This window comes from Microtus oregoni, unplaced genomic scaffold (assembly GCF_018167655.1).
Source record: "Microtus oregoni isolate MIOR12 unplaced genomic scaffold, Mior012 000028F_ref0000031, whole genome shotgun sequence".
Taxonomy (NCBI): Eukaryota; Metazoa; Chordata; class Mammalia; order Rodentia; family Cricetidae; genus Microtus; species Microtus oregoni.
In genome coordinates this window covers 24,879,143-24,905,978 of record NW_024543087.1, presented here as the reverse complement: position 1 = coordinate 24,905,978, position 26,836 = coordinate 24,879,143, and the positions used below count along the sequence as shown (strand labels likewise).

General features: G+C 44.9%; 1 protein-coding gene across 1 annotated transcript; it reads right to left on the bottom strand.

Moving 5' to 3' along the window:
• Window positions 1-1,346: 1,346 nt before the first annotated feature.
• On the bottom strand, window positions 1,347-24,925 carry LOC121464543 (coxsackievirus and adenovirus receptor homolog). The gene is made up of 10 exons (XM_041677574.1): window positions 24,875-24,925; window positions 24,193-24,223; window positions 23,233-23,402; window positions 19,439-19,643; window positions 16,360-16,529; window positions 14,857-15,061; window positions 11,077-11,246; window positions 7,605-7,809; window positions 7,406-7,474; window positions 1,347-1,469 (listed from the first exon to the last, which is right to left on the bottom strand). Exons 1-9 carry the CDS (start codon window positions 24,923-24,925, stop codon window positions 7,446-7,448), a joined length of 1,236 nt encoding a protein of 411 aa, XP_041533508.1. The 3' UTR covers window positions 1,347-1,469; window positions 7,406-7,445.
• Window positions 24,926-26,836: the final 1,911 nt, after the last annotated feature.

Here is a 26,836-nt window from a genome sequence, read left to right as displayed (position 1 = left end):
GTGTAAGATAACAGAAACTGAATCACAGAGAAGAAGAAACCCAAGTCAAAGGCACAAAAATGTTTTCAACAAAATCATAGAAGAAAGCCCCCCAAATATAAGAAAAGAGAAATGGCTATCAGGGTGCCGTGTATGTGCATAACACCAGTTAGACAGGGCCAGAAAAGAAATCCCCCATGCCATATAGTAGAACTCTGACGTACAGAACAAGACAGGACACTGAAAGCTTCAAGAGAGAAACAAGCCACCTATAAAAGCAAGCCCGTGAGAACAACCGACTTCTCAGTGGAGATTTTAAAAGCCAGAAGGGCTTGGACTGATGACCTCAGATGTCAACCGAGACTCCTGGACCCCACAACACTATCAGCTGTACTAGAAGGAGAGAACAGTCGCCACAACAACCGACGAAAGGAATGTGTGAGCACTGAGCCACCTCTGAAGAGGACACTGGGACAAACACTTTGATCGAAGAAAAGGATGAAAACCAGCAAGAGAACACCGGAATATATAAACAGTTTAAGAACAATCAGTCAAAAGATTTAAGAAAATGTAAGTGATAGAAATTAATGCATGTCTTTAATTTACCATCTCAATTACCTACCCAATAACGAGACACAGACTAGCAGATTGGATTAGAAAAGCAAGATTCATTTTTTTTTTTACTGTCTCCAAGAAATGTATGTGTGTTTGTGTGTGTGTATGTGTATGTGTACTTCTATATGGGCCCCCTTCGGAAGCCAGAAAAGGACCCTGGATGCCCCAGAGCCAGCACTGCAGGCAGTTGTGAGCCAGCCAAAGTGGGGGGCTATGAGCTGAACCCCAGCCTGGGAAAGACCAGCAAATCTGTGATCTCCGGGTTCAGGTCAGAGACCCCAACTCAACAAAATTGGGTGGAGCGTGACTGAAGAACATGCATGCATGTGCACCACATGCAACACGCGTGCAGACTCACACCAATAAAGCAAAATATACACATTAGTGCGAAACCTTCCGCACCCTGGGGGAGGCGCTTCCAGAGCTGAATTACAGGAGCCCAGTACCAGCACTGGAGAGCCACAGCTGTAATAAAGGACGGAGCAGGACAGTAAGCAAACTGTCGGTGTTTACACCTGTCCTCCAGAGAGCACGGAATGGAGCTAAAGCAATATTGTTTATTTGAAGGACTTACATTCTTTTTCCAAAGCTCAGAATTCAAGTCATATTTGTTTTTATCAACTGATATCCAGAAAAATTAAACCTCTTATCTCCAAGATATTGGTGCCGGGTTCTCTAACATTAGAATACAGGGTGAACTGAAGACAGAGAGTCAAACAGAATTACGAGACACTGGTTTATTGTCACAAAGGGTTCTTTCGAGGTTGAAGGAGTGCAGGAGCACACGGCACATTTCATGAGATTCACAGGATCAAATACTTGGCAAAACTTAATTAGAAGTTCAATTGATGTGATCTCTGGGGAAGATGATTAGCCTGAAAAGAAAGGCATTTGCTTAGGGAAAAGCAACTTACATAATAGGTATGATTTACATATGCAGTAAAAATTAGAAATATTTTAAAAACCTCAACAATGCAAACCATTTACAGATACAAATATGCAATTCAAAGACTTGGGAGGTGAGCCAAAAGGAGCTCAACTTCAAGGTCAGCCAGGGGACCCTTAAAAAAGAAACCAATGGGGCTGGAGAGATGGCTCAGAGGTTTAGAGCATTGCCTGCTCTTCCAAAGGTCCTGAGTTCAATTCCCAGCAACCACATGGTGGCTCACAACCACCTGTAATGAGGTCTGGTGCCCTCTTCTGGCATGCAGGCATACACACAGACAGAATATTGTATACATAATAAATAAATAAATATTTAACAAAAAAAAAAAGAAACCAATGGTACAGTTAAGAGTACATGCTATCCTTGAAGTGTAAGAAGTGGCTCAGTGGTTAAGAGCATTTGTTGCCCGAGGAAGGACCCAGTTTGAGTTCAGGACCCATATAGTGGCTCATAACCATAACTCTAGGTGCAGGGGATCCGACACCCTCTTCTGACCTCTGAGGGAACAAGGCGTGTCTGTGGTGCAGACATACCTACATGCAGGGAAAACACATAAAACAAAGAAATCAAAGTATTTTTAAAGAATCTGCTGTCCTTATTAGAAAGCACAAACAGGTCTCTGCGCTGATATTCCTGCTCTAGAGGACAGGAGTGTTCATACGACTCCGACTCCCACATACGACCCTTCTTCACCTGTCCCTTGGATGAGTCCATCAGATAGAAGGAACAAGGAACAGTTGGGGTGTGTGTATGCGAGGAGGGGCCCTGACTGTTTACTTCTAGGGTTGTGCCAGACAATCAGAAATACCTACAAAATATGTGCTCAAGCATCTTCTAAAACAAGAGACCTTAGGTCGCAGAACAAGAGCTTGCTGCTCTGATGGAGGACTAGCCACCACCCACCTGTATGAAGCCTATACAGTAAGGTGCTCACGTGTAATGCAGCTATCACCTTTCTGATTTCTGAACGTGAGGGGATCGATATTGGCACATTACCCCATGATCCACAGAAAGAAAAGAAACCTCGCAGCCCGACAATCATAGAGTTCCCCTTTGTCCTCTTGACCATCAGCGAGAGAACTTCACCACCTCCCAGCCTGTCTCGTCTCCCACTTTAAGGATGAAAACAGTGATACCAGGAATGTGACATCACTGCCTGATGTGGTCTGGCTTCTCCATCAGCTTTCTCCTCTGTTCCATCCCCAGCATCTAAACACCCAGCTCTGCACCATAGAAATCTCATCTGTCTTTATGCAACGAAAGCAAGAGCTCAGAGCGCTCCCGTGCAGCTCTGAAGGGCGACTCTGACACCCTACTGTAGTAATAGGGGCGGCAGGGCTGCGTTCTCAGCACCCCAGGCCGCCTGCCCGGCTAGCTTATGCCCAAAATAATTACACAGACACTGTATTCTTTTAATCACTGCTTGGCCCTTTAGCCCTAGCCCTTACTGGCTAATCCTGTTATCCCGATCAACCCATCTCTAATAATCTGTGAGAACCGGTCTTACCGGGAAGATTTTAGCCTAGTCCATCCTGGGTCGGAGCTTCATAGCATGCGTCTGCCCAGGAGCCAGGAGCATGGCGTCTCTCTCTGAGGCGTCTCTCTCTGGCGTCTGCTCCCGAGAGAGCTGTGGAGTCTCTGACCTCACTTCCTCTTCCTCCCAGTATCCTGTTCTGTTTTCTCCTCCCACCTATCTTCTAACCAATAAAATGGGCCAGGGCAGTTCCTTTATTAGCCAATGACCTTCCTCCATCATTTCCCCTTTTTCGGTTTAAACAAAAAAAAAAAAAAGGCTTTAACATAGCAAAATTACATATAACAAAACAGTTATCAAGTAAAAGTTACAACAATCTTTATCATAACTAAGGAAAACTATAACTATAACTAACTATTCTTAACTCCATCAAAGACTCCAGAAAGATACACTACTACCTAAGCAAACAAGAAAAAAGCAACTTTTAAAACTCTAGAAATGACAGAGACATCTCGCTGCCTGGACAGTCACCCAAAGTTCCTCTGTATCGTTGGGGCATCCATCTTCAGCCTTCAGGCCCATGGTATCCAGCAGACATTTCCATAAAGCAGGAAAATTCAAAGTCAGTTCAGTCACTATCTGTTGTGTCCTGCAGAATGTCTCGCAGACTCTTTCATGAATCAGGAACCCCGAAAGACCATCTCACCTTAGGCAAGTTCAGTAGTCCTCTCTCTGCGGGTTCTCTGTGTCCAGTTTATGCAGTAGTCCAGGCAAGAGCAGTTTCTTGCCCAAATGGCTATCAAACTCCATAATGATCCTCTTCGATGCCCATCTTCCTCTCGAAGTAGATTGGTGCTGCCAGGAGCAGAGTGTCTCATTGTCATGAAAAGTCCTCAGTTATTAAAACATTAAATGTCCTATTCTGTAATCTTTGAAAGACATGAAGAATGTCTATCTAAAATATATCTCTATATATCTAGAAAATCTAACTAACATGACTACAAGCTTTACTATTATCGATGATTATCCATTAACAACCTATATTTCTTAATTATACAGTACATATTTAAATGAACTACACAATCACAATACCTTAATCAAAATCAGAAACACTTATACATATAACAAAATTGACCTTAAATCTCTATCAATAAAGCAAAATCTATACTAATGCAAATTATTCATATCTGTATCATATCCCCCTTTAAATGTAAAAGAACATTTATAAACAGTTTTTGGGAATTTGGGCGCAATTATTTCTCTCCAAACTGCTTCCTGCTGAATGGGGGCGTCGTTAATTTGGTCTTTCATGGTATAACCTGTGTGCTAGTTTCATCTCAGTTGGCAGTTGAGCGAAGCAATTTTTTGAAGGCGTTCACACCAACCCTTCAGGAGGGCGTGGTCCATCATACCAAATCGGAATAGAAGAAATGAACAGGGTCTCATCCTCTGTGAAAACAAAATAAGAAACTCCTTTCCAAAGTATCATATCCTTAGATCCAAATTCATAATATCTATGTTGGATTAGTTCAGCAGTATTTATAAATAAATATCTTTTAGTAGCTTTTGCTCTTTCCTCAGCATGCAAACAAATCAAAGAGAGCATAATAGCATACAGTCTCAAAATTCTCTGTGTATTTTCCATCTTTGTACAGCTTTGTTTTAACCTCTATTTCGTTTATTTTTTACTTTTAACTTTTTGCTTTTTGAGACAGGTTCTCTGTATCTTTGACCTGAAGTAACTCTGTAGACCAGGCTGTCTTTGAATTCTCAGAGATCCGCCTGTCTCTGCCTCCCAGGCATTGGGATTAAAGGTGTACACTACTACACCTTGAACTCACAGAGATCTGTTTGTCTCTGCCTTCTAGGCACTGGGATTAAAGGCGTGTGCTACCACACACAACAACTCTCTTCCTTTTTTTGTTTTTTAGTTTAAGAACTTCAACTTTTAGTCTGCATATATTTTTAACACAGTTTAAACCATTCAGAAATTTTCTCTGTCTTTGAATCTCTCTTTACTGTATATCTCTCTTTTTCTGACCACATGAATCTTTAATTTACCAAGCAATCTCAGTAGGACTAAAGGCGTGGCTTTGCCAACTAGATCCAGTCCATTCCTTAGCTTTCCAGCCTCATGGCTGAGGTACTGGCTGTAGCCATGTTTACTGTGACAACTCTACGGCATTTCAAGGTCCCTACCAGCAAGCGAGCTTCAGCAGCCTGTGCTTGCAAACAGCACAAACCGCCTGTGTAAAAGAGTCAGAGTTTGCCCTGGCAGGACAACCCAGAAAGCCCGCATTTTTAAATGGCGCAGCTTTTTTCCTGCTATGGCTGAAAACCGAAAAGCATGCGTTCAGCTTTTCGTCAACACCGTTTAAGTGTTTCATGGCAGGACCTCTTAATGAGCTGCAGGCTTTGCAGCTAAAGCTGAGTCAGGAAGCCTCTCTTAGATGAAAGCGCATGCTTGCCTCTAACAAGAAGAGCAGACCCGAGAACACAGCGAGTCTAGTTGCCATCAAACAAATCGTAGCACTTTACTCCAAATGCTCTATTCAAAAGCTCTGTCTCCCGCAGGAGCCAGACAGAGATCGCAATGGCGGCACAGCCCCAGGAAGTCGCGCTTTAAAATGACACAGCGTTTTTTTTCTGCTACTGTTGCCGAATCAGGAAATCTCTCTACAGCACGCCACCAACAAACAGCAAAAATCTGTGTTAAACTCTCTTTCCCTTATTTTTAAGCCTTCTCAGGTTTTTTAAATGGGTTTAGTTGTTCGACGTCTGGGCGCCAACTGTAGTAATAGGGGCGGCAGGGCTGCGTTCTCAGCACCCCAGGCCGCCTGCCCGGCTAGCTTATGCCCAAAATAATTACACAGACACTGTATTCTTTTAATCACTGCTTGGCCCTTTAGCCCTAGCCCTTACTGGCTAATCCTGTTATCCCGATCAACCCATCTCTAATAATCTGTGAGAACCGGTCTTACCGGGAAGATTTTAGCCTAGTCCATCCTGGGTCGGAGCTTCATAGCATGCGTCTGCCCAGGAGCCAGGAGCATGGCGTCTCTCTCTGAGGCGTCTCTCTCTGGCGTCTGCTCCCGAGAGAGCTGTGGAGTCTCTGACCTCACTTCCTCTTCCTCCCAGTATCCTGTTCTGTTTTCTCCTCCCACCTATCTTCTAACCAATAAAATGGGCCAGGGCAGTTCCTTTATTAGCCAATGACCTTCCTCCATCACCCTACAGTGATGATTGAAGCTTTTTATGTTCAACACCATGTTCCAATACGCATAGTGTGTAGACTGAGGCCCAAGGAAATGTAGAAATGTATTTAATTCTCAGAGCAAACTTAGAGGACTAGATCCAAAACGACAGTCACCATGACATCTGCTGCGGAAAATTTAAGAAGTGTTACATTTCTTTATGCTGTGAAACGTTTGTTTGATGATGCACAGATGTGTTGCATTCTTTTATGTTGCATTTGTTTAACTCTGTGAAGCTGTGTTACTTTGCCTGCCTAAAACACCCGACTGGTTTAATAAAGAGCTAAAAGGCCAATAGCAAGACAGGAGAATGGGTAGGCAGGGCTGGCAGGAAGAGAAAATAAATATGAAGGGGAATCTGGGACAAGATATCAGGGAGCAAGAGAACAAGAAGAGGACATTAGGGGGCAGCCATGAGTAAGAGAGAACGAGAGACATACAGAAGTAAGAAAAGAAAAAAAGTCCAGAGGCCAAAGGTAGATGGGATAATTTAAGAAAAGCTGGCAAGATTTAAGTCAAGCGAAGGCCAATGATTCATAAGTAAGAATAAGCGTCCGTGTGTGATTTATCTGGGAGCTGGGTGGCGGACCTCCAAAGAGTAAAACAAACAAACAACAACAGACAACAATGCAGCTTTCCTGAGTCCAGGCTCAGGGTTCTTTCTCAAACAACAGTTTTGGAAATCATAAATGGAAGTCCCCGTCTCTGACCTCCATCTTTGGAGGCCCCGCCCTTGTGCCCACCGAACCTTGACCCCTCCTCAGAGGAGTGTCCAGGCAGCCTGCCAAGCCTCCCCCCCCCAGTCTATTTAAACTGCTCCCCAGAGAGTCCCTTCGCGGTCCCATGTCCGACCCCTGTCTTCCCTCCCCCCAGCCCTGTGGTCATATTGGTGGTTTCTCCTCGTGGGTGGGGGGCACCCAAGAGCACAGAAATCCCATTAAACCTGGATATCCTTTAATTCAGCTTGTTGTGATTTGACTTGATGGGGATTTTTTGGTGTCGGCAGAGAGCTCACGTTAGGAAATATTCTTAACAGTAAAGGAGTTAATTGATTCTTATTTTTCTTATCTATAAATGTGGTAGCATTATGTTTTAAGATATGTGAGGACATTAGAAATACTTCAAAAGTTTACTTACAATTCTAGGGCCAGGGCTGTGGTACAGTCATGGAGCTCTTTCATAGGAAGCATGAGGCATGTTCCACTCCTATCCTGTCAAAAATGAGTAAATACAATTATGGGAAAAGATAAGTTTGTCTTACATGAATGTTTGATTTTAGTACCGTGACCTTTCACCCCGGTAGTGAGCCATCATTCTACCGACAACAGGAACTTACCGACAACTGTCAGCTGAATGGCCCTCTTAGCAGCACCAGTGCCATGGAACACTTCACACTGGTAGGTGCCAGCGTCAGAGAGCTGAACATTGGTTATATTTATAGACGCATCACCAGACCGGAGATCATTACTGGTAAACTTCACACGCCCTTTCATATCTTGATAGAAGCCATCATAAATTTTGTCTGCTAAACTTACAATAAACTAAAAGAAAACCAAAACATAAGAAAAAACAAACATAGGCTGAGGAAATGGCTCAGGGGTTAGACGCATGTAGTTCTCTTCCAGAGGACCCAGGATTGGGGCTTAGCACCCACATGGCAGGTCCCAGTGGCCTGTAACTTCATATCCCTGGGATTAAGCAGCCACTCTGGCCTCCACTGGCATTGGGCATGCACACGGTACACAGATGAACATAAAAACAAAAAGACTCACATGAAATAAAAAATAAATCTTAAAAAAATCTTTTGTTAAAGCCTGTCTATACCATGTTATCACAGAATTTAAAAATGAAATAGAAATGAGAGATAAAAGAGATACGGAAGAAGAGAGAGAGAAAGTAAAGAGAACCAGAGAGGAGGCTCAGTAAATAAAGTGATGGACAAACACAAGAACCTGAGTTAGGAATCCAGAGCTAGTGTAAGAACCAGACATGATTCCTGCCCCTAGAGGCAGGGTTGGGGGCAAAGCCTAGGCCCTTGTGGCTAGTCAGTCTAGCCGTCGGTGAGTTCCAGTTTCAGTGAGAGATCATATCTCAAACATGTGATGGACAGAGAGCAGATGACACCTGACCTCCACCTCTGGCTTCCACATGCATGCTCACACATGTATACATGCATCTGTACACACATGTACTACATTACATACACAGGAAGAAGAGAAAGGAAGGAAGAAAGGAAAGAAGGAAGGAGAAGAGAAAGGAACACATTACAAGGAAACCTACACTACTTAAAAACAGAACGAGGAAGTAAAAATTGGCCAGTGTGGCCTGGGGTGTAGCTCCACAACCCTATTTTTTATTACTATTTTAAGCTTTTTTATTAATTTGAATCATATTTAGGTCGAGCCATGTGTGGTAGCACTCACCTATAATCCCAGCATGTACTGGGATTTTTTCTTTTGGGCCACCAACCAGCTCCCAAATCATGGTGCAGAGACTTATTTTTAGTTTTGAATGCTCAGCCTAGCTTAGGCTTGTTTCTGGCCAGCTCTTTTAAATTAAATTAACCTTTTTTTTGTATACTTTTTGCCTTGGGGCTTATTACCTTTCTTACTTCTGTATATTCTACTTCACTGCTTCTCTGTGTCTGGCTGGTTTTGTGCCCCTGGCTTGTTCCTCATTCTCTTCTTCTCTTGTTCTACCTCTTCTCCTTCCAAGCCTAGATTTCACCTATTTATTCTCTCTGCCTGCCAGCCCCACCTATCCTTTTTCCTGTTTTGCTATTGGCCTTTCAGTTCTTTACTAGACCAATCAGGTGCCTTAGGCAGGCAAAGCGAAACAAATGCAACACCTCTTTACATCATTAAACACACGGCTTCACATTGTTAAACACACACAGCTTCACATTGTTAAACACACACAGCTTCACATTGTTAAACACACACATCCTCACATTGTTAAACACACACAGCTTCACATTGTTAAACACACACAGCTTCACATTGTTAAACACACACAGCTTCACATTGTTAAACACACACAGCTTCACATTGTTAAACACACACAGCTTCACATTGTTAAACACACACATCCTCACATTGTTAAACACACACATTCTCACATTGTTAAACACACACATCCTCACATTGTTAAACACACACATCCTCACACTGTTAAACACACACATCCTCACACTGTTAAACACACACATCCTCACACTGTTAAACACACACATCCTCACATTGTTAAACACACACATCCTCACACTGTTAAACACACACATCCTCACATTGTTAAACACACACATCCTCACACTGTTAAACACACACATCCTCACATTGTTAAACACACACATCCTCACATTGTTAAACACACACATCCTCACATTGTTAAACACACACATCCTCACATTGTTAAACACACACAGCTTCACATTGTTAAACACACACATCCTCACATTGTTAAACACACACATCCTCACATTGTTAAACACACAGCTTCACATTGTTAAACACACACATCCTCACATTGTTAAACACACACAGCTTCACATTGTTAAACACACACAGCTTCACATTGTTAAACACACACATCCTCACATTGTTAAACACACAGCTTCACATTGTTAAACACACACATCCTCACATTGTTAAACACACACAGCTTCACATTGTTAAACACACACAGCTTCACATTGTTAAACACACACAGCTTCACATTGTTAAACACACACATCCTCACATTGTTAAACACACACAGCTTCACATTGTTAAACACACACATCCTCACATTGTTAAACACACACAGCTTCACATTGTTAAACAAATGCAGCATAAACGAAAGCAATATCTAAGGTAATATTCTGCAGCATAAACAAATGTAACACATCTTTGCCAAGCTAAAATAATATTCTATACCATCAGCACTCAGAGGCCAGAAGAGAGTTCTGGGTCACCTGAACTGAAGTAACAGACAGGCGTGAGCTGCCATGTTGATGCTGGGAACTGAGACCAGGTCCTCTAGAAGAGTAGCCGGTGCTCCTAAGTACTGAGCCAAATCTTTGGCTTCTATATTCCCATTATAAATGGAAACCAATGTGGTTAAGTAACATTCATTATGATTGAATAACACAGCCCAGTACTAGATAAGGGTTTGGTTAAATAACATTCATTATGATTGAATAACACAGCCCAGCACTAGATGAGGGTTTGGTGACACTGGACAGGACCATACACTTGTTCTTTCTGGTATGCCCTTATTTCCCAGCTGCCTCTGGGGGTGTAGTAAAAAAACCAAGAAAAATCAAGAACAGGTCACCCTTTGTCCCCCCACCCAAGAAAGCCATCATAATTTGCCTATGAAATGTAACTAAAAAAGACAAATTGCTTTTTGTCTTATTGCGATTTAGAAACCAGGCATGATGGGCCATACTTGTAGTTCCGGTGACTAGGGGCACTAAAGCTTGAGGACGACAAAAATAACAGACATAGACTCTGACATCTGACAGAGCCTAGTGACTCTGTCACACACACTCTGCGCACACACACACACACACACACACACACACACACCCTTGCTGCCCAGCCTGCTCGGCACACTCCTCTTTTTCTTTGCCTCCTGTCACCAACGTTCAAGTCCACATTCTCAGAACTTCCACATCTTGTCCCTGATGTGTTCAAGGAATCTGATGGCCCTCTCCTCTTCTGAAATCTCCGGTCATTCTATCCATGTTCACAAGTCTGGGCAGTGGGCCTTCTAGCCACGATACCACGCCTGCCTAGTGAGACTGAGCAGGCACAGGGCACACTCACCATACGATTCACCACCTCATTTTCAGGTCCAGTGAGCAGCATCCAGTCAATGAACAGTGGTCCTTGGTCCTCGGGGCTAAGGGTGAACATGCAGGGCAGGTGTGCAGTTTCCCCTTGGACTTCCTGAACTGTCTGCTCTGGAGTAGTGATGTTCACACCTCCAGTGAAACCTGGGGAGAGAAACATGGGCATGACACTGAACATCTGCTGTCACTCACTGGCTGAAGCCAATCAGGAGACAGGAAAAGGAGAGGTGGGTGAGACCTGGACCTAGCAGGATGCAGTTCCCTCCCCCCCCCCCCCCCCCGATGCCCAGGTTTTAGTTTGTGTCTTCATGAAAGTACAATGACTGTGGACATTATGTCATCCTATATGATTCCCTTAGAGCACCACCCACTTCCCAGAGTCACAAGCTTCTGCTAGTGAGTGCTCGCTCTTCCCAGCAGATGTAGACAAGAGTATTTAGCCAGAGTTTTTGGGAGATGGTGTGGGACAATTGTCTATTGTCTGCCAATTATGTTTTAAATAAATGCTGACTGGCCTGTAGCCAGGCAGGAAGTATAGATGGGACAACCAGACAGAAAGTAAAGGCGGGTCAATGAGAACAGGAGAATTCTGGGAAGGAGGAAGCCCATTCCTCCCCAGTCCTGTCCCAACCACAGAAGAAGGAAGATGTGATTACCCCGCTGAAAAAGGTACCGAGCCATGTGGCTAACATAGAGACGAATAGTTGGTTAATATAAGTTATAAGAGTTAATAAGAAGCCTGAGCTAATGGGCCAGTTTATCATTAATATAGACCTCTGTGTGATTTCTTTGGGGCTAAATGGCTGTGGGACCTGGTGGGAGGATAGAAACCAGGCAGGACAGAAACCCAGACAACAGGGAGATCAGTTTTATCTATAAATGGAAGGTCAAAATGATCCATGCTAGCCACAGTGCCACAGGCTCCCTGGGGACTCTGTGTGCGTTGCCCCCCAGAGGCCAGAAGAAGGCATAGAATCTGAGACTGAAGTCACAGAGAGCTGTGAGCTGCCAACTGGGTGCCGGAAATCAAATTCTGGTCCTCTGGTAGAGCAACCAGTGCTCTTAACCTCTGATCCATAGCGCTAGCCACACATAATATTTTAAAAACCTTCCAGTTATATCACACTTAAAGATGATGCTGCAAATTCTGTTTTGTTCTGTTTGATGTTCAATAATCTGAGTGCTAAACAAATAGCAATTTCAACAAAGTTGGGATGAAGCTCTGTGGGTAAAATGCTTGTCAGGCTAGTCGATGACTTGAGTTTGATCCCTGAAAGCCACCGTGGAAAAAGAATGTCAGCTCCTGAAAGTCGTCCTCTAACATCTCCCCGAATGCTATGGTGCCTGTGTATCCACACAGATACTCACATGTGCGCTCTCTCTCTCTCTCTCTCTCTCTCTCTCTCTCTCTCTCTCTGTGTGTGTCTTTCTCTTCTCTCTCCCTCTCTCTCTGTCTTTCTCTCTCTCTTCTCTCTCTCCTCTCTCTCTTCTCCTCTCTTCTTTCTCTTCTCTCTCTGACACACACACACACACACACACACACAGTTACATCCCCAGCATCCTAAACACCCAGCTCTGCACCATAGAAACTCATTTGTCCTTTGTGCAGCGAAAGCAAAAACTCAGAGCTCAGAGTGCTCCCACGCAGCTCTGAAGGGTGACGCTGGCAGGTACAGTGACAACTACAGCTTTTTATACACCATGTGTCAGTACACATAGAGTAGACCGAGGCCCAAGGAAATGCAGAAATTTATTTAATTCTCAGGGCAAACTCAGAAGACAAAGTTCGAAGCAACAACAACACAGCTCTCCTGAGTCCAGGCTCAGGGTTCTTTCTCTTTCTTTCTCTGTAGCTTTGGAGCCTGTCCTGGAACTAGCTCTGTAGACCAGGCTGGCCTCGAACTCACAGAGATCCGCCTGCCTCTGCCTCCCAAGTACTGGGATTAAAGGCGTGCGCCACCATCGCCCGGCACACTTGCAACAAAACTCTTGTCCGTCCTAGCTATCAGAAATGTGGAGAACCATATATCACCCATGGACCTCCTGGCCTCTCAGGACCTCCCATCCCAACCTTCTGCTGACCAGAGCTTACTGAAGTTGGAACTAGACCTGGAAAGACATGAAGAAGGTAGCAGAGAGGAGGAGCAGCCCTGGGGGTGTGAGCATTGGTCAATGTTAGCTCACACAGGCAGGAGCAACAGTGGGGTGTGGTCCTTCAGTGTCAGCTCACACAGACAGTAGTAGGTCTGAAAAGAATAGAGACAGAAGCTGTAGTCCTCGGCACAAGTTCCACAAAAGAAAACAAGGTTTCAACCTTTTTACATCTTAATTCTCTCCTGAACAGTGCACATTCCTTTACTGAACAAGGAAGGGTGATTTGAGAGAGGGAGGGAGGGAGGGAGGGATACAACTAACAAACTACTCTACGCCGCAGTTCAGAACCAAAAGTAACTCGAAAAACAACATGTCCCCCACCCCAATTATTAATCCCATTATAAGAACGTCAATCAGAACAACCTATAAGATCTTGCAGACAAAGCATTCTAAAGAATGGTTATAATTATGTTTAAGCAACTTAAAGAGGACCCTTCGCAGAAACCTGCACAATAAAGCCAGTCGGAATCCTAGTATGGACAGGGCAGGGAACTTATAAAGCGCACCTCTGAGGAGCATGGGAATTGATGGTTGCTCATGGAGAAGTGAGAGGCTGCTCATGTGTCTGTAGTTGATCTACAACCCACAAACAAAAGGCCACACTGAGTGACATGTTAGGGGGAGAGGGAGGGGCAAATGGGGGAGGGGCAAACTGAGGGAGGGGCAAACGGGGGGGGGGGAGGGAGAGGCAAACTGAGGAAGAGGGAGGGGCAAACCGAGGGAGAAGGAAAGAGACAGCAAGAAGTTGAAAAGGAAAACAGGGAGGATGGGAGGGATAGGGGAGTAATTGGAGGTACCAACTGGGGTAGATTTTATAAAAATAGATTATATGCATGGATGAAATTCTTAAGCAAAAAAAAATAAACCTCAATCTACACTTATTTTTTAAATTGTCAATGAATTTTACAAAGTTTGAAATAGGCTGGGGAGGTTGCCATATGCTTTTAAATCCAGCACTTGAGAGGCAATGTAGGCATACATATCTCTGTTAGTTTGAGGCCATGCGTTCTACACAGATCCAGGCTATCCAGGAATGCATAGTGGGACCCTGCCTCACAAAAAAATAAATAAATAAACAAAACAAAACAGAAAACAAGTGGCTGGAAAGATGGCTCAGTGGTTAAGAGCACTGGCCGTTCTTCGGGAGGCCCCAGGTTCAATTTGCAGCACCCACACGGCAGCTCATAACTCTCTGTGATTCCAGTTGCAGGGGACCCATCACCCTTTCCTGGCTTCCAGGCATACATGCAGGCAAAACACTCATATGCACAAGATAAAATGAAGACACACAAACAAAATGAAGTAACAACAAAAGAAGTAACTCCTTTTCTTTTGCAGAAGAAAAAAAATGTGTTCACTTTATGTCTCATACAACGTGAAGACACTAGAAATAAAATTATCACTCTAGAGCTAGGGGTGTGGCCCAGTGCCAGAGCCCTTTCCTAGCAAGCCCGAGTCCTGGGTTTCACTCCTAACATAGCAAAAATGAGTCTAATTCTTACTCTAGAATCGAAGCTTTGTCTTATAGATCGCTGTGACTTCAGTGCTGTGAGAACCCACCCTGTTTCTAAGACACCCGTGACTAGCCACAGACATTTACCAGTGACAGCCAGCTGGATGTTCCTGTTGACAACGCCAGGGCTTTGTTTCACTCGGCACTGATAGGTGCCAGCATCCGACAGCTGGGTACTTGTTATATTTATGGATGCGTCCCCAGACCCGATGTCATTACTGGTAAAACGCACTCGTCCTTTCAGATCTGGATAGAAGTCATCACAAATTTTGTCTGAAGAATATAAAATAACCTGAAAGAAAATGAAAACAGAAGGAAAAAAATAATAAACTGACTAAAAACCGAACCAAACCGAGCGTACTTGTGCGCATGCGCGTGGTCACCTGCGGATGACGCCACTGAGGACCGAGGAAGGCACTGGGTGCTGTGTTTTGTATTTGCTATCTTATTCCTGCGAAAGGGTCTCAAATTGAACCTGGATGTAGGCGCGCAGCCAGAAAGTCCCAGCCATCGTCCCGCCTCTGCCCTTCGCATGCGTTACCACGCATGGCTTCTCGCGTCCAGTCTAGGGATTCCATCACAGTTCCTTGTGCATACACTCTTCTCACTCACTGAGCCAACACTCCAACCCAGTGTCGATCTCTTAGATAAAATGTGTCCGATGAAGCTAATATGCAGCATTTGAGATAAAACAAAATATTAAAGAACCGACTAAAAGACTAATGTGATGCAGGGACTCGGAGCCAGGATCCTTGGATGTGCCTCCTCCTCAGAGCTTTCTTTGCCTTTCCATTTGGCTCTGATCACTTTGATTAAAGAAAACTTGTGCAAGTCGGGCAGTGGTGGCGCATGCCTTTAATCCCAGCACTAGGGAGACAGAAGCGGTGGATCTCTGTGAGTTCAAGACCAGCCTGGTCAACAAGAGCGAGTTCCAGGACAGGCTCCAAAGTTACAGAGAAACCCTGTTTGTCTCAAAAACAAACAAACAAACAAACAAAGAACGAGGAAAGAGAAAACTACAGCAATATTTTATATATTATATATGATTTCCATAAATTAACACTGATATTTTATAGGCTTTAAAATTGTGCTTGTTTGTTGTTTTATTTGCTACAGGGCCTTACTGTGCAGTTCAGGCTGCATGTAAGGCTACGCAGCCCAAGCTGGCCTCAAACTCTCAATCCCCCTGCCTCAGCCTACCTACACGGAGAAGGATTGCATGCATGTGCTGCCATGCTCGGCTTTTTCTTTGCTTTGTAAGAAGTTCACTGTGTGGAAGAGTGAACTTGAAATGAGGAGAACAGACTGTGGGAATGTGGATGCTCACTGTACTGTGTACATCTCATGAGCCCTTTGCTGGGTATAGGAGCCTCATGTAAATCTTAAAACCCTGCCAGGGCCAGGTGCAGTGAGGTACACTTGCAGACCAGAACTGAGGAGGGGAGGTTAAAATGGGAGTCTGACTGGGTCCTGGATTCCTTCTCTTCTGAAATCTCCGGTCATTCTATGTTCTCAAGCCTGGAAAGTGGGCCTTCCAGCCATGATACCACGCCTGCCTAGTGAGACTGAGCAGGCACAGGGCACACTCACCACATGGTCCACCACTTCGTTATTAGGTCCTGAAAGCCGAAGCCACTCAACGTCCAGTGGTCCTTGGTCCTCGGGGCTAAGGGTGAACATGCAGGGCAGGTGCGCAGTTTCCCCTTGGGCTTCCTGAACTGTCTGCTCTGGAGTAGTGATGCTCACACCTCCAGTGAAACCTGGGGAGAGAAACATGGACATGACACTGAGCATCTGCTGTCACTCACTGGCTGAAGCCAATCAGGAGACGGGAGAAGGAGAGGTGGGTGAGACCTGGACCTAGAAGGATGCAGTTCCCTGCCCCTGGATGCCCAGGTTTTAGTTTGTACCTTCATGAAAGTGGAATGACTGTGGACATTATGTCATCCTATATGATTCCCTTAGAGCACCAACCCACTTCCCAGAGTTGTACTGACACAAGCTTCTGCTAGCGAGTGCTCGCTCTTCCCAGCAGATGTAGACAAGGAGATTTAGACAGAGTTTCTGGGGGTCAGTTTTGTCTATAAATGTAAGGTTGGATTGATTCATACTAGCCACAGTGCCACAGGCTCCTGGGGACTCTGTGGGCAGGGCACACTTGGGTAAATTTGGATACATTTTCTGTCAATTGTCTTTAATTCTAAGTTTTTTTTAATGAAAGTTGATAATTTTTATTGATACTTTTTTTCTGGTGGCAGTGGTACTGAGGATGGAAACCAAGGCCTATTTATATTAGGCAAGCAGTCTACAATGGGCTACATTCTTAGCCCAGAATGGTTAAAATGATTTCTGAGCAAAAAATTTTAATGAGGAAAATTTATAAAGAAACACTGCCAAGTTTCACATATACAGTATTAGGTTCTTTTCTCCTGCTTTCATTAAGACTCCACGACTAAGGACACCTGCAGAAGGAAGTGCTCATTTGGGTTTACAGTTCTGGAAGGATAAGGGTTCATCACCATCTCAGGGGAATGGCTGTCATGGCAACTTGCACTGGCAGCTGGCACAGCAATCTGAGCACTCCCATCTTGGGTAGGAAGCAGAGAGTGCACTATGAACAGTGTGTCGCTTCTGAATTCTCAAACCTTCCTTCAGTGGCACACTTCCTCCTAAACCCACCCAAATAGTGCCAGCACCTGGGAGCCAGACTGAGCCTGCGGCGGGCCGTCTCATTGCAACACTGCACACACATAAAGCCACTGAGTAACTGGCCTACGTGTTATGTTGAAGACTTTTTTTTTGTTTTGTTTTGTTTTTCGAGACAGGGTTTCTCTGTGGCTTTGGAGCCTGTCCTGGAACTAACTCTGTAGACCAGGCTGGTCTCGAACTCACAGAGATCCACCTGCCTCTGCCTCCCGAGTGCTGGGATTAAAGGTGTGTGCCACCATCGCCCGGCTAAGACATTCCTTATTTCATCGTCTTTCCTAGTTCCTTTCAAAAAGGGTCAATCATAATTATTTTAGTAGTTTTGAGAAGGCATTTTAAACTTTCACCACTTATTCTAAGGTTTGTATTCTGTAACACGTGCATTTAAGGCAGGCAAAGGAGCAGCTTCCATGCAAGCCCCCCCCACACACACACACATTCAGGCACACACACTCACACTATTCCATCCCCAGCGTCCTAAACATCCAGCTCTGCACCATAGAAACTTCATTTGTCTTTGCGCACTGAAAGCAGAAGCTCCCACGCAGCTCTGAAGGGTGACGCTGGAAGGTACAGTGACGACTACAGCTTTTTATACACCATGTGTCAACTCACGTAGACTGAAGACCAAGGAAGTGCAATGGATTTCATTCTCAGGGCAAACTCAGAAGACTGGACCCAACAGACAATGAAGCAGCTCTCCTGAGTCCAGGCTCAGGGTTTTTTCTCAAACAACAAAATTTCATTTATTTTGGAAATTGTGAAGAATTTTGCAAAGAAAGTAGGGACTTCTTATCTTTCTGTAAACGGAGACTGCGCATTCGTTTCCTGGCCACCCAGGTGCAAATAATCACAGAAACAATATTAATTACAACACTGCTTGGCCAATGACTCAGGCATATTTCTAACATCTTGAATTAACTGTTTTCTGATGGAGGAAGGTCATTGGCTAATAAAGGAATTGCCTTGGCCCATTTTATTGGTTAGAGGATAGGTGGGAGGAGTAGACAGAACAGAATGCTGGGAGGAAGAGGAAGTGAGGTCAGAGTCTCGACACTCTCCTCTCGGGAGCAGACGCCTGAGAGAGACGCCATGCCCTGCTCCCAGGATGAAGCTCCGACCCAGGATGGACATAGACTAGAATCTTCCTGGTAAGCGCACCTTGGGGTGCCATACACAGATGATTAGAAATGGGCTAAATTAATATGTGAGAATTAGCCTAGAAGAGAATGAGCCAAGCAGTGTTTAAAAGAATACAGTGTCCGTATAGTTATTTCGGGGCATAAGCTAGCCGAACAGGCGGCCGGGGTGCTGGGAGCCCCGCCACCGCTCTTATTACTACAGGTTTCTATTAATCTGTGTATCACCACAAGCCTATGGCCTACCAGTAAGTTTCCAGCGTCTGTCTCCTTCAGCAGCTATCCTGCCATAAGCCAAAGCAGCGTCTCTCTTAAGCATTGATAATAAAACATATTCATAGCATACAGAGGGGAATCTCACATCATCTTTCTTTCCTTCTTTTTTTTTTTGAGGGGGGGTTTGAGACAGGGTTTCTCTGTGTAACAGCCCTAATTATCCTGGCACTCACTCTGTACACTAGGCTGACCTCAAACTCACAGAGATCTGCCTGTCTCTGCTTCCTGAGTGCTGGAATTAAAGGCATGTGCCACCACCACCTGACTTCTTATTTTTCTTATGTAAAATGTGGTAGTTTTTGATTCCGTGTTATGTGAGGAATTTAGGGATACTTCAAAAGTTTAACATTATTCCTCTAGGCTAGGGGTGCGGCTCGGTGGCAGAGCCCTTTCCTTGTAAGCATGTTTCATCCCCAGCATATCAAAAATAAATAAATACAATTATTACCGTAAAAGCCATGTTTGTCTTACACAGATGCTGTGACTTATTACTGTGACCTTTTACCCCATGCCTGAGAAGCTCCTCTCTAGCAACAGCAGTGACTTACCAACGACTGTCAGCCGAATGGTTGTCATGCCAACACCAGGGGCTTTCTTGACTCTGCACTGATAGGTGCCACTGTCCGAAGGCCGAACGGTTCTTATTTTTATGGATGCATCACCAGACGCGACATCATTAGTTGTAAAATGGACTCGTCCTTTCAGGTCGTAGTAGTAGTCAGAATAAATTTTATCAACAGTATACAAAATAATCTAAAAGAAAGTCCAAAGAGAAGGGAAAAATTAGCCAAACCAGAAAACAAAATACACAAAATTTATTTCATTAAAGCCCTTTTCATACCATGCTGCCATAGAATCAAAAAATAAAAGATAGGAAAGGAAGAAGGGAGGGAGGGAGGGAAGGAAAGAAAGGAGAAAGGGAGGGAGGGAGGGAGGAGGAGGGAGGGAGGAAAGGGGAGGGAAAGGGGAAAGAAGGGAGGGAGGGATGATGGAGGTGGGTCATCTTTTTATCTGTTGTTTCATTGGTTAATTAATAAAGAAAACTGCTTGGCCCTGATAGGACACAAAATTAGGTAGGCAGAGTAGACAGAACAGAATGCTGGGAGAAAGAAGCTGAGTCAGGAGTCGCCATGATTCTCCCACTTCTGACAGACGCAGGTTAAGATCTTTCCTGGTAAGCCAGCTCGTGGTGCTACACAGAATATTAGAAATGGGTTAGATCAATATGTAAGAGCTAGCCAATAAGAGGTTAAAACTAATGAGCCAAGCAGTGTTTAAAAGAATACAATTTCCGTGTAATTATTTCGGATAAAGCTAGCTGTGCAGGCAGCCGGGTGCCAGGAACGTAGCCTGCCACTCCTATTACAACAGAGGGAGGGAGGAAAAGAGGGACAGAGGAAGGGAGGGAGGGACAGAGGAAGGGAGGAAGGAAGGAAGGAAGGAAGGAAGGAAGGAGGGAAAGACACAGGAGGAGAAGAGTGAGAAAGAGAGGTAGGAACAGGCAGGGTGAGAAAAACCTATGCTATTCAAAGCACAAAATGACAAAGTAGAAGTGTTTAACTCTGGTGAAGGGCAGCAAAATGGGCATCTCGGAAGATGGTTTTCCAGGTGGGCTCTGTGGGAACCTATTGAGGGGAGGGGCAGCAGTCCTTTTCTGTGTTTTCTGCCCCCTACTTGCTGATGCTCTCCCAGCCCCCTGGAGCTCTCCTTTCCTATCTTCCTCAGCACCTTGGAAGCTGAGCACAGTTAGGGGTCCACAGCTGGCTCCACAGCTGGCTCCCCCCGAGGAGCTGTTGTCTCCTCTGTCCATCTTCTCATCACACCCTCTTCACTCAACCCCTAAGTGTCAGCCGGTAGCACTGAAGATGTCTGTCCACCCAGCATTTACTCACACGGCAACCACACGAGAGTCTTGGATGAGGTTAAATGTCATGGCCCTGCCAAGGGAGAAGAGGAGTAGCAGGACCTGGGGTGGAAGCTGATACTGAGGATGCACAGAACACAGGGAAGGAGGGGTGGGGAGAGCAAGGCAATGAGGGTGGCCAAGTGCCCAGAGCGAGCTGGGTCCTAGTTCTCATGAATAGGGGAAAGCAGGGAGTTTGGGAAGCAGAGGACATAGAAGAAGTGCATCCTGGGAGGGGAAGACAAGCCATTCACAACCCAGGAAATCCCTCAATGATTGTCACGATGACTTGGGCAAACTGAGGAAATTGCTAAAGATAAGCAGTGGCCCGATTGCCCTGATTAACCGCTAACCAGAAGAATGCTACTTTCAGAGTTTAAATGACGACTTCTCTGTGAGCCACAAATAAAAATAAAATATTTATGAGGTGACTCAGTCCTTAAGAGTATTTGCTAGTCATCCAGAGGACCCAAGTTCCATGCTGAGTGGCCATGCTGGAGGCTCCCAACAGCTTGTAACTCCTGCTCTAGTAGATCCTGACTCTTTATCTGGCCTCTGTTGGAAACCCTTCCATGGGGTACACACACACACACTCCAAAATGTATATCCAATATGTATTACTATATTTTCATGTGCTTCCTTTCCCTGGGCTAATATAATTTATTAACATCACTTTTTGTCCTAAATACTTGATTTTTGCTTATTGTTTGGGGAGTGTGTGTGTGTGTGTGTGTGTGTTCATGGGCCTATGGGTCTGTCAGGCAAGTAAATAGTAATGGGTGGGTGTCCATCACGATCAGCCTCCACCTTCATCCCTTGAGACTTCGCCTTAGTCAGGGTTTCTATTGCTGTGATAAACACCGTGGCCAAAGCAAGCTGGAGAGGAAAGGGTTTACTTGGCTTATGCTTCATCGTCTCTGTTCATCACTGAAGGAAGTCAGGGCAGGAACACAAACAGGGCAGGGACCTGGAGGCAGGAACCGATGGAGAGTCATGGAGAGATGCTGCTTACTGGTTTGTTCCTCATGGTTTGCTCAGCCTGCTTTCTGATAAAACCCGGGGCCAGCAGCTCAGGGATGGTCCCACTGAGGATGGGCTGGGCCCTCCCCCATTAATAGCTAATTAAGAAAGTGCTTCGCAGGCTTGCCCCCAGCCTGATCTTATGGAGACATTTTCTTAATTGAGGTTCCCTCCTCTCCACTGAATGACTCCAGTTGTATCAAGTTGACATGAAACTAGCCAGCCCAACAAGGTCTCTCATTGAGCCAGCTGAGATAGAAGCCAGCAGGCCTCCACGGTCCTCTTGTCGTCTCCCCACTCCCTCCACCCCAGTGCTGCCATGACAGGCACGCATTCCCACACACCGCTTTCTCCATGAACGCTGGGATTTGAGTTCAGGTTCTCACGTTTGCACAGCAAGCCCTCTTACACACTCAGCCACCACAGGGGCCAGTCCAACACTGATTCGTTTTTAAAGTCAATGTGTCAGAAGAAGGTGATAGAAAACAGTTTAAATAAAATAAATACTAAAGAACCATTCAAAAGGCAAGTGAGAGCCAGTGCTTGGATGCGGATGGGATCACTGGCTGTGCTCCACCTCGGAGCTGTCTTTGACTTTCCAGTGTTCTTCATTTGGCTCTGATCACTTTGATTAGAAAAACCTCTGCATCAGTATTTTGTAATTTCTATAGTTTAATGCTGATATTTTACAGGCTTTAAAATTCTTTTTGTTTGTTGTTTTATTTGTTACTCAGCCTTACCAGGCTGCTCAGGCTGACCTGGAATTTGTTATGTAACCCAAGCTGGCCTCAAACTCTCAATCCCCCTGCCTCAGCCTACCTACATAGAGAAGGATTGCATGCATGTGCTGCCATGTTCAGCTTTTCCTAATTCACTGTGTGGGAGAGTGAACTTGAAATGAGGAGAACAGACTGCGGGAATGTGGACGCTCACCGTACTGTGTACATCTCGTGAGCCCTTTACTGGTTATAGGAGCCAGGTGCAGTGAGGTACACTTGTAGACCAGAACTGAGGAGGGGAGGTTAACGTAGCAGTCTGACTGGGTCCTGGACTTTGAGACCAAGCTGGGGCAACACAGTGAAATGAGAGGAGACAAAAGTGACAAAGACAGAGGACATTGATTCTGACTTCTGCCAGAGTCTAGTGACTGTGGCACACGCACATTCCACACACGCATCCCCTTGCTGCCTAGTTCACTCAGCACACCTCTCTTGTTCTTTGTTTCCTGTTATACACTTTCAAATCCAGATTCTCAGAACTTCCACAACATCCTTTGTCTCATGAAACCTTCATGAAATCTGATGGGCCTCTCCTCTTCTGAAATCTCCGGTCATTCTATGTTTCAAGCTGGGCAGTGGGCCTTCCAGCCACGATACCACGCCTGCCTAGTGAGACTGAGCAGGCACAGGGCACACTCACCACATGGTCCACCACTTCGTTATTAGGTCCTGAAAGCCAAAGCCACTCAACGTCCAGTGGTCCTTGGTCCTCGGGGCTAAGGGTGAACATGCAGGGCAGGTGCGCAGTTTCCCCTTGGGCTTCCTGAACTGTCTGCTCTGGAGTGTTGATGCTCATACTCCCAGTGAAATCTGGAGAGAGAAACATGGACATGACACTGAGCATCTGCTGTCACTCACTGGCTGGCTCCAGGCTGAAGCCAATCAGGAGACAGGAGAAGGAGAGGTGGGTGAGACCTGGACCTAGAAGGATGCAGTTCCCTGCCCCCGGATGCCCAGGTTTTAGTTTGTGTCTTCATGAAAGTGGATGTGGACATTACGTCATCCTATATGATTCCCTTAGAGCACCAACCCACTTCCCAGAGTTGTACTGACACAAGCTTCTACTAGTGAGTGCTCGCTCTTCCCAGCAGATGTAGATAAGGAGATTTAGACAGAGCTTCTGGGGGTCAGTTTTGTCTATAATGTAAGGTCGAATTGATTCATACTAGCCACAGTGCCACAGGCTCCTGGGGACTCTGTGGGCAGGGCACACTTGGGTAAATTTTGATGCATTTTCTGCCAAACAGTCTTTAATTATCAGTTTTATGAAATCTGATTCTATAATTTGTTGTTGATGTTTTTTGAGACAGGTTTTCCTCTATGTAGCCTTGGCTCTCCTGGAACTTGCTCTGTAGACCAGGCTGGCCTTGAACTCATAGAGTTCCACCTGCCTCTCCCTCCTGAGTTCTGGGATTAAAAGTATGGACCACCACAAGCATGCAGTGCCCTCATAAACCAGAGAAGGTGTCAGATTCGTTGGGATTTAAGCATTACAGAGAGTTGTGAGGCTTCATGTGGATGCTAGGAATCAAACCCAAGTCCTCTGAAAGAACTAGGGTCTTAACCACTGAGGCATCTCTCTGGACCCGAGAGCTCATACCTTGATCCACAACCAGGAGGTGGAGAGCACACTGGAAATGTACAAATCTTTTGATACCTCAAAGCCTGCCCACAGTGATGCACCTCTTCCAACAATGCCACGGACCTTCTAACCCTTCCCAAACAGTTCTACCAACCAGGGACCAAGGATTCAAGGACATGAACCTATTGGGGCCATTTTCATTTAAGCAACACATACAGTAAAAATAGACAAAATAGAATTTTAAAAATGCAAATTTAGATCTGGGCCTGGTGGCTCACGCCTTTAATCCCAGAACTCAGGAGGCAGAGGCAGGTGGATCTCTGTGAATCTGAGGCCAGCCTAGTCTACAGAGTGAGTTCCAGGCCTGCTGAGGCTCTTTCAACACCCTCCACTCTCACCCTTTCCCTAAAAAGACAGCCTTTAGAAGCTATCTTGTGCCTCCTGATGTGGAAAGACACGGCAATGCTTTTTTCTGATGCAAGCTCTGGAATGCAGCCAGAATGGACGGCTGTTGAGTCCACTTAATCGCAGGTGCTTTTACTAGGTAAATATTTTCTGTTATTTCTAGTAGCTCAGTTTTATCTCTACATCCTGTACTAGGGCAATTACCCCACCTATCCCCACTGCCTGTAACCGTTTATTGCCTCTGCCTGTATTACCCATATGGTACTTGGCATATGCTGGCTTGGATTTTCTTTACCTTAATAATTGCTATGGTGACGCTCATGGGCAGAGTTTCATCACTGCTCATGACGGTCATGTCATTTCCCCAAACTATCTCATACCCTTGGGACTTTTAAAAATGCTTATCCTGCTGAAGCACTAAACCATTAGCCCCATTGGGACAGGAGGAATTGTAGGTTCCTCTACCTCCTGTTTAGCTGCTTTCATACTGAAGAGTGCTGGTACCTCAAGGAACATTTGGTGACATAAAAATACTGAATGAGGTTCCCCTAAGTTCAACTCCTGGGAGAAGGATTCTGAAGAATCATTAATGTGCCAGAAGAGACCCCTTAAATTTCAGCAGCTTTCTGATAAATTCCAGTTTATTGCCAGTACTGAACTTCTCTAATCATGAGTATTTTATGTTTCTAGAGAAGATTAAGTTTCTAAGTATACATCAGTATGAAAATGTCGCCTAAAGCGGGCACAGATATAGCCTCCAAATATGGAGATACAAATGTATAAACGAGGGCTGCGGAGGTGGCTCAATGGTAAAGGCGCCTCCCACCAATCTTGACAGCCATGTGGTGGAAGAAAAGAACGAACTCTTGCAAGATGTCCTCCGACTTACATATGTGAGCTGTAGCACACACATGCACAACACACACATCAATACACACACACAAATAAGTAACATGTAAATATTAAAAACACGTACATGTATACGAGAACCGATATTTTCTAACTAGCAAGGAAAATGTCCTGGCTTCTATATGTCACCACAATTTTTATTTTATAGACTTAAACAAAAATGTAATTATCTCCGTTAAACATTAAGCATGTAAAAGTCCAAACCTTCCTATTTTATGCTCAATTCTTACCCCACTTCGACAGTCATCAGAAGAAAATACAACTTAGTTTGCAAAATCTATCTTTCACCCCTTCTTATTTGCTACACAGAAATGCTGTTGTTTTGAAAGACTGCCTGCCAGGCTGGATGTGTAACTTACCTGGGAGAAAGTCTGCTCAGCACACAGCTGGGTTTTGTATCTTACACTGAGTAAAACTAGGTGTGGTGATTCACCCAGCACTCAGGAAACAGAGGCTGGAGGATCACAACTTTAAGGTCATCCTCAGCTTACATAGCATGCTTGAGACAGACCTGGGATACATAAGACCCTGTTTCAAAATCAAATCAATTAATTATTTAATTTAACTTAATACTGCCTCAAGAAGAGCACATGCTATGTGGAATCATCTGGAAGGATGGGTGCCAGGCTGTTTACAGCAGTTATTATTGAGAGATGAGACTTTAAGAAGGATGGCTTCCCATGTTCTTGTGCGTACAGCGCTTAAGAAATTTTCAATGGGTTTCAGGATTGCTCTTGCAAAACAAACAAATACAAAAGGTTTAAACACTCAGTTGTGTTTCACTGGGTTGAGCCAAAGTGAATTCAAGTCTCAAGACAATATAGGACATTTCCATATTGGGTCTCCTAGCAACAGTACAGGGTCTGTCTTATTCAGGTTTCTATTGCTGTGAAGGAATACCATGAGTATGGCAACCCTTATAAAGGAGAATATTTAACTGAGGCCATGTCTTTTTTTTTTTTTTTTTTTTTTTGGTTTTTCGAGACAGGGTTTCTCTGTAGCTTTGGAGCCTGTCCTGGCACTAGCTCTTGTAGACCAGGCTGGCCTCGAACTCACAGAGATCCGCCTGCCTCTGCCTCCCGAGTGCTGGGATTAAAGGCGTGCGCCACCACTGCCCGGCATGAGGCGGTGTCTTACAGTGTCAGAGGTTCAGTCCATTCTCATCATGGTGGAGAGCATAGCAGCTGGGATTACGGCAGGCAGGGGGATGGACACAGTACATCTTGATCCAAAGGCAACAGGACCTGAGACATTGGGTGGTATCTTGAGTATATATGGGACCTCAAAGCCCGCCTCCACAGTGACATACTTCCTCCAACAAGACCACACCTACTTCTACAAGCCCACA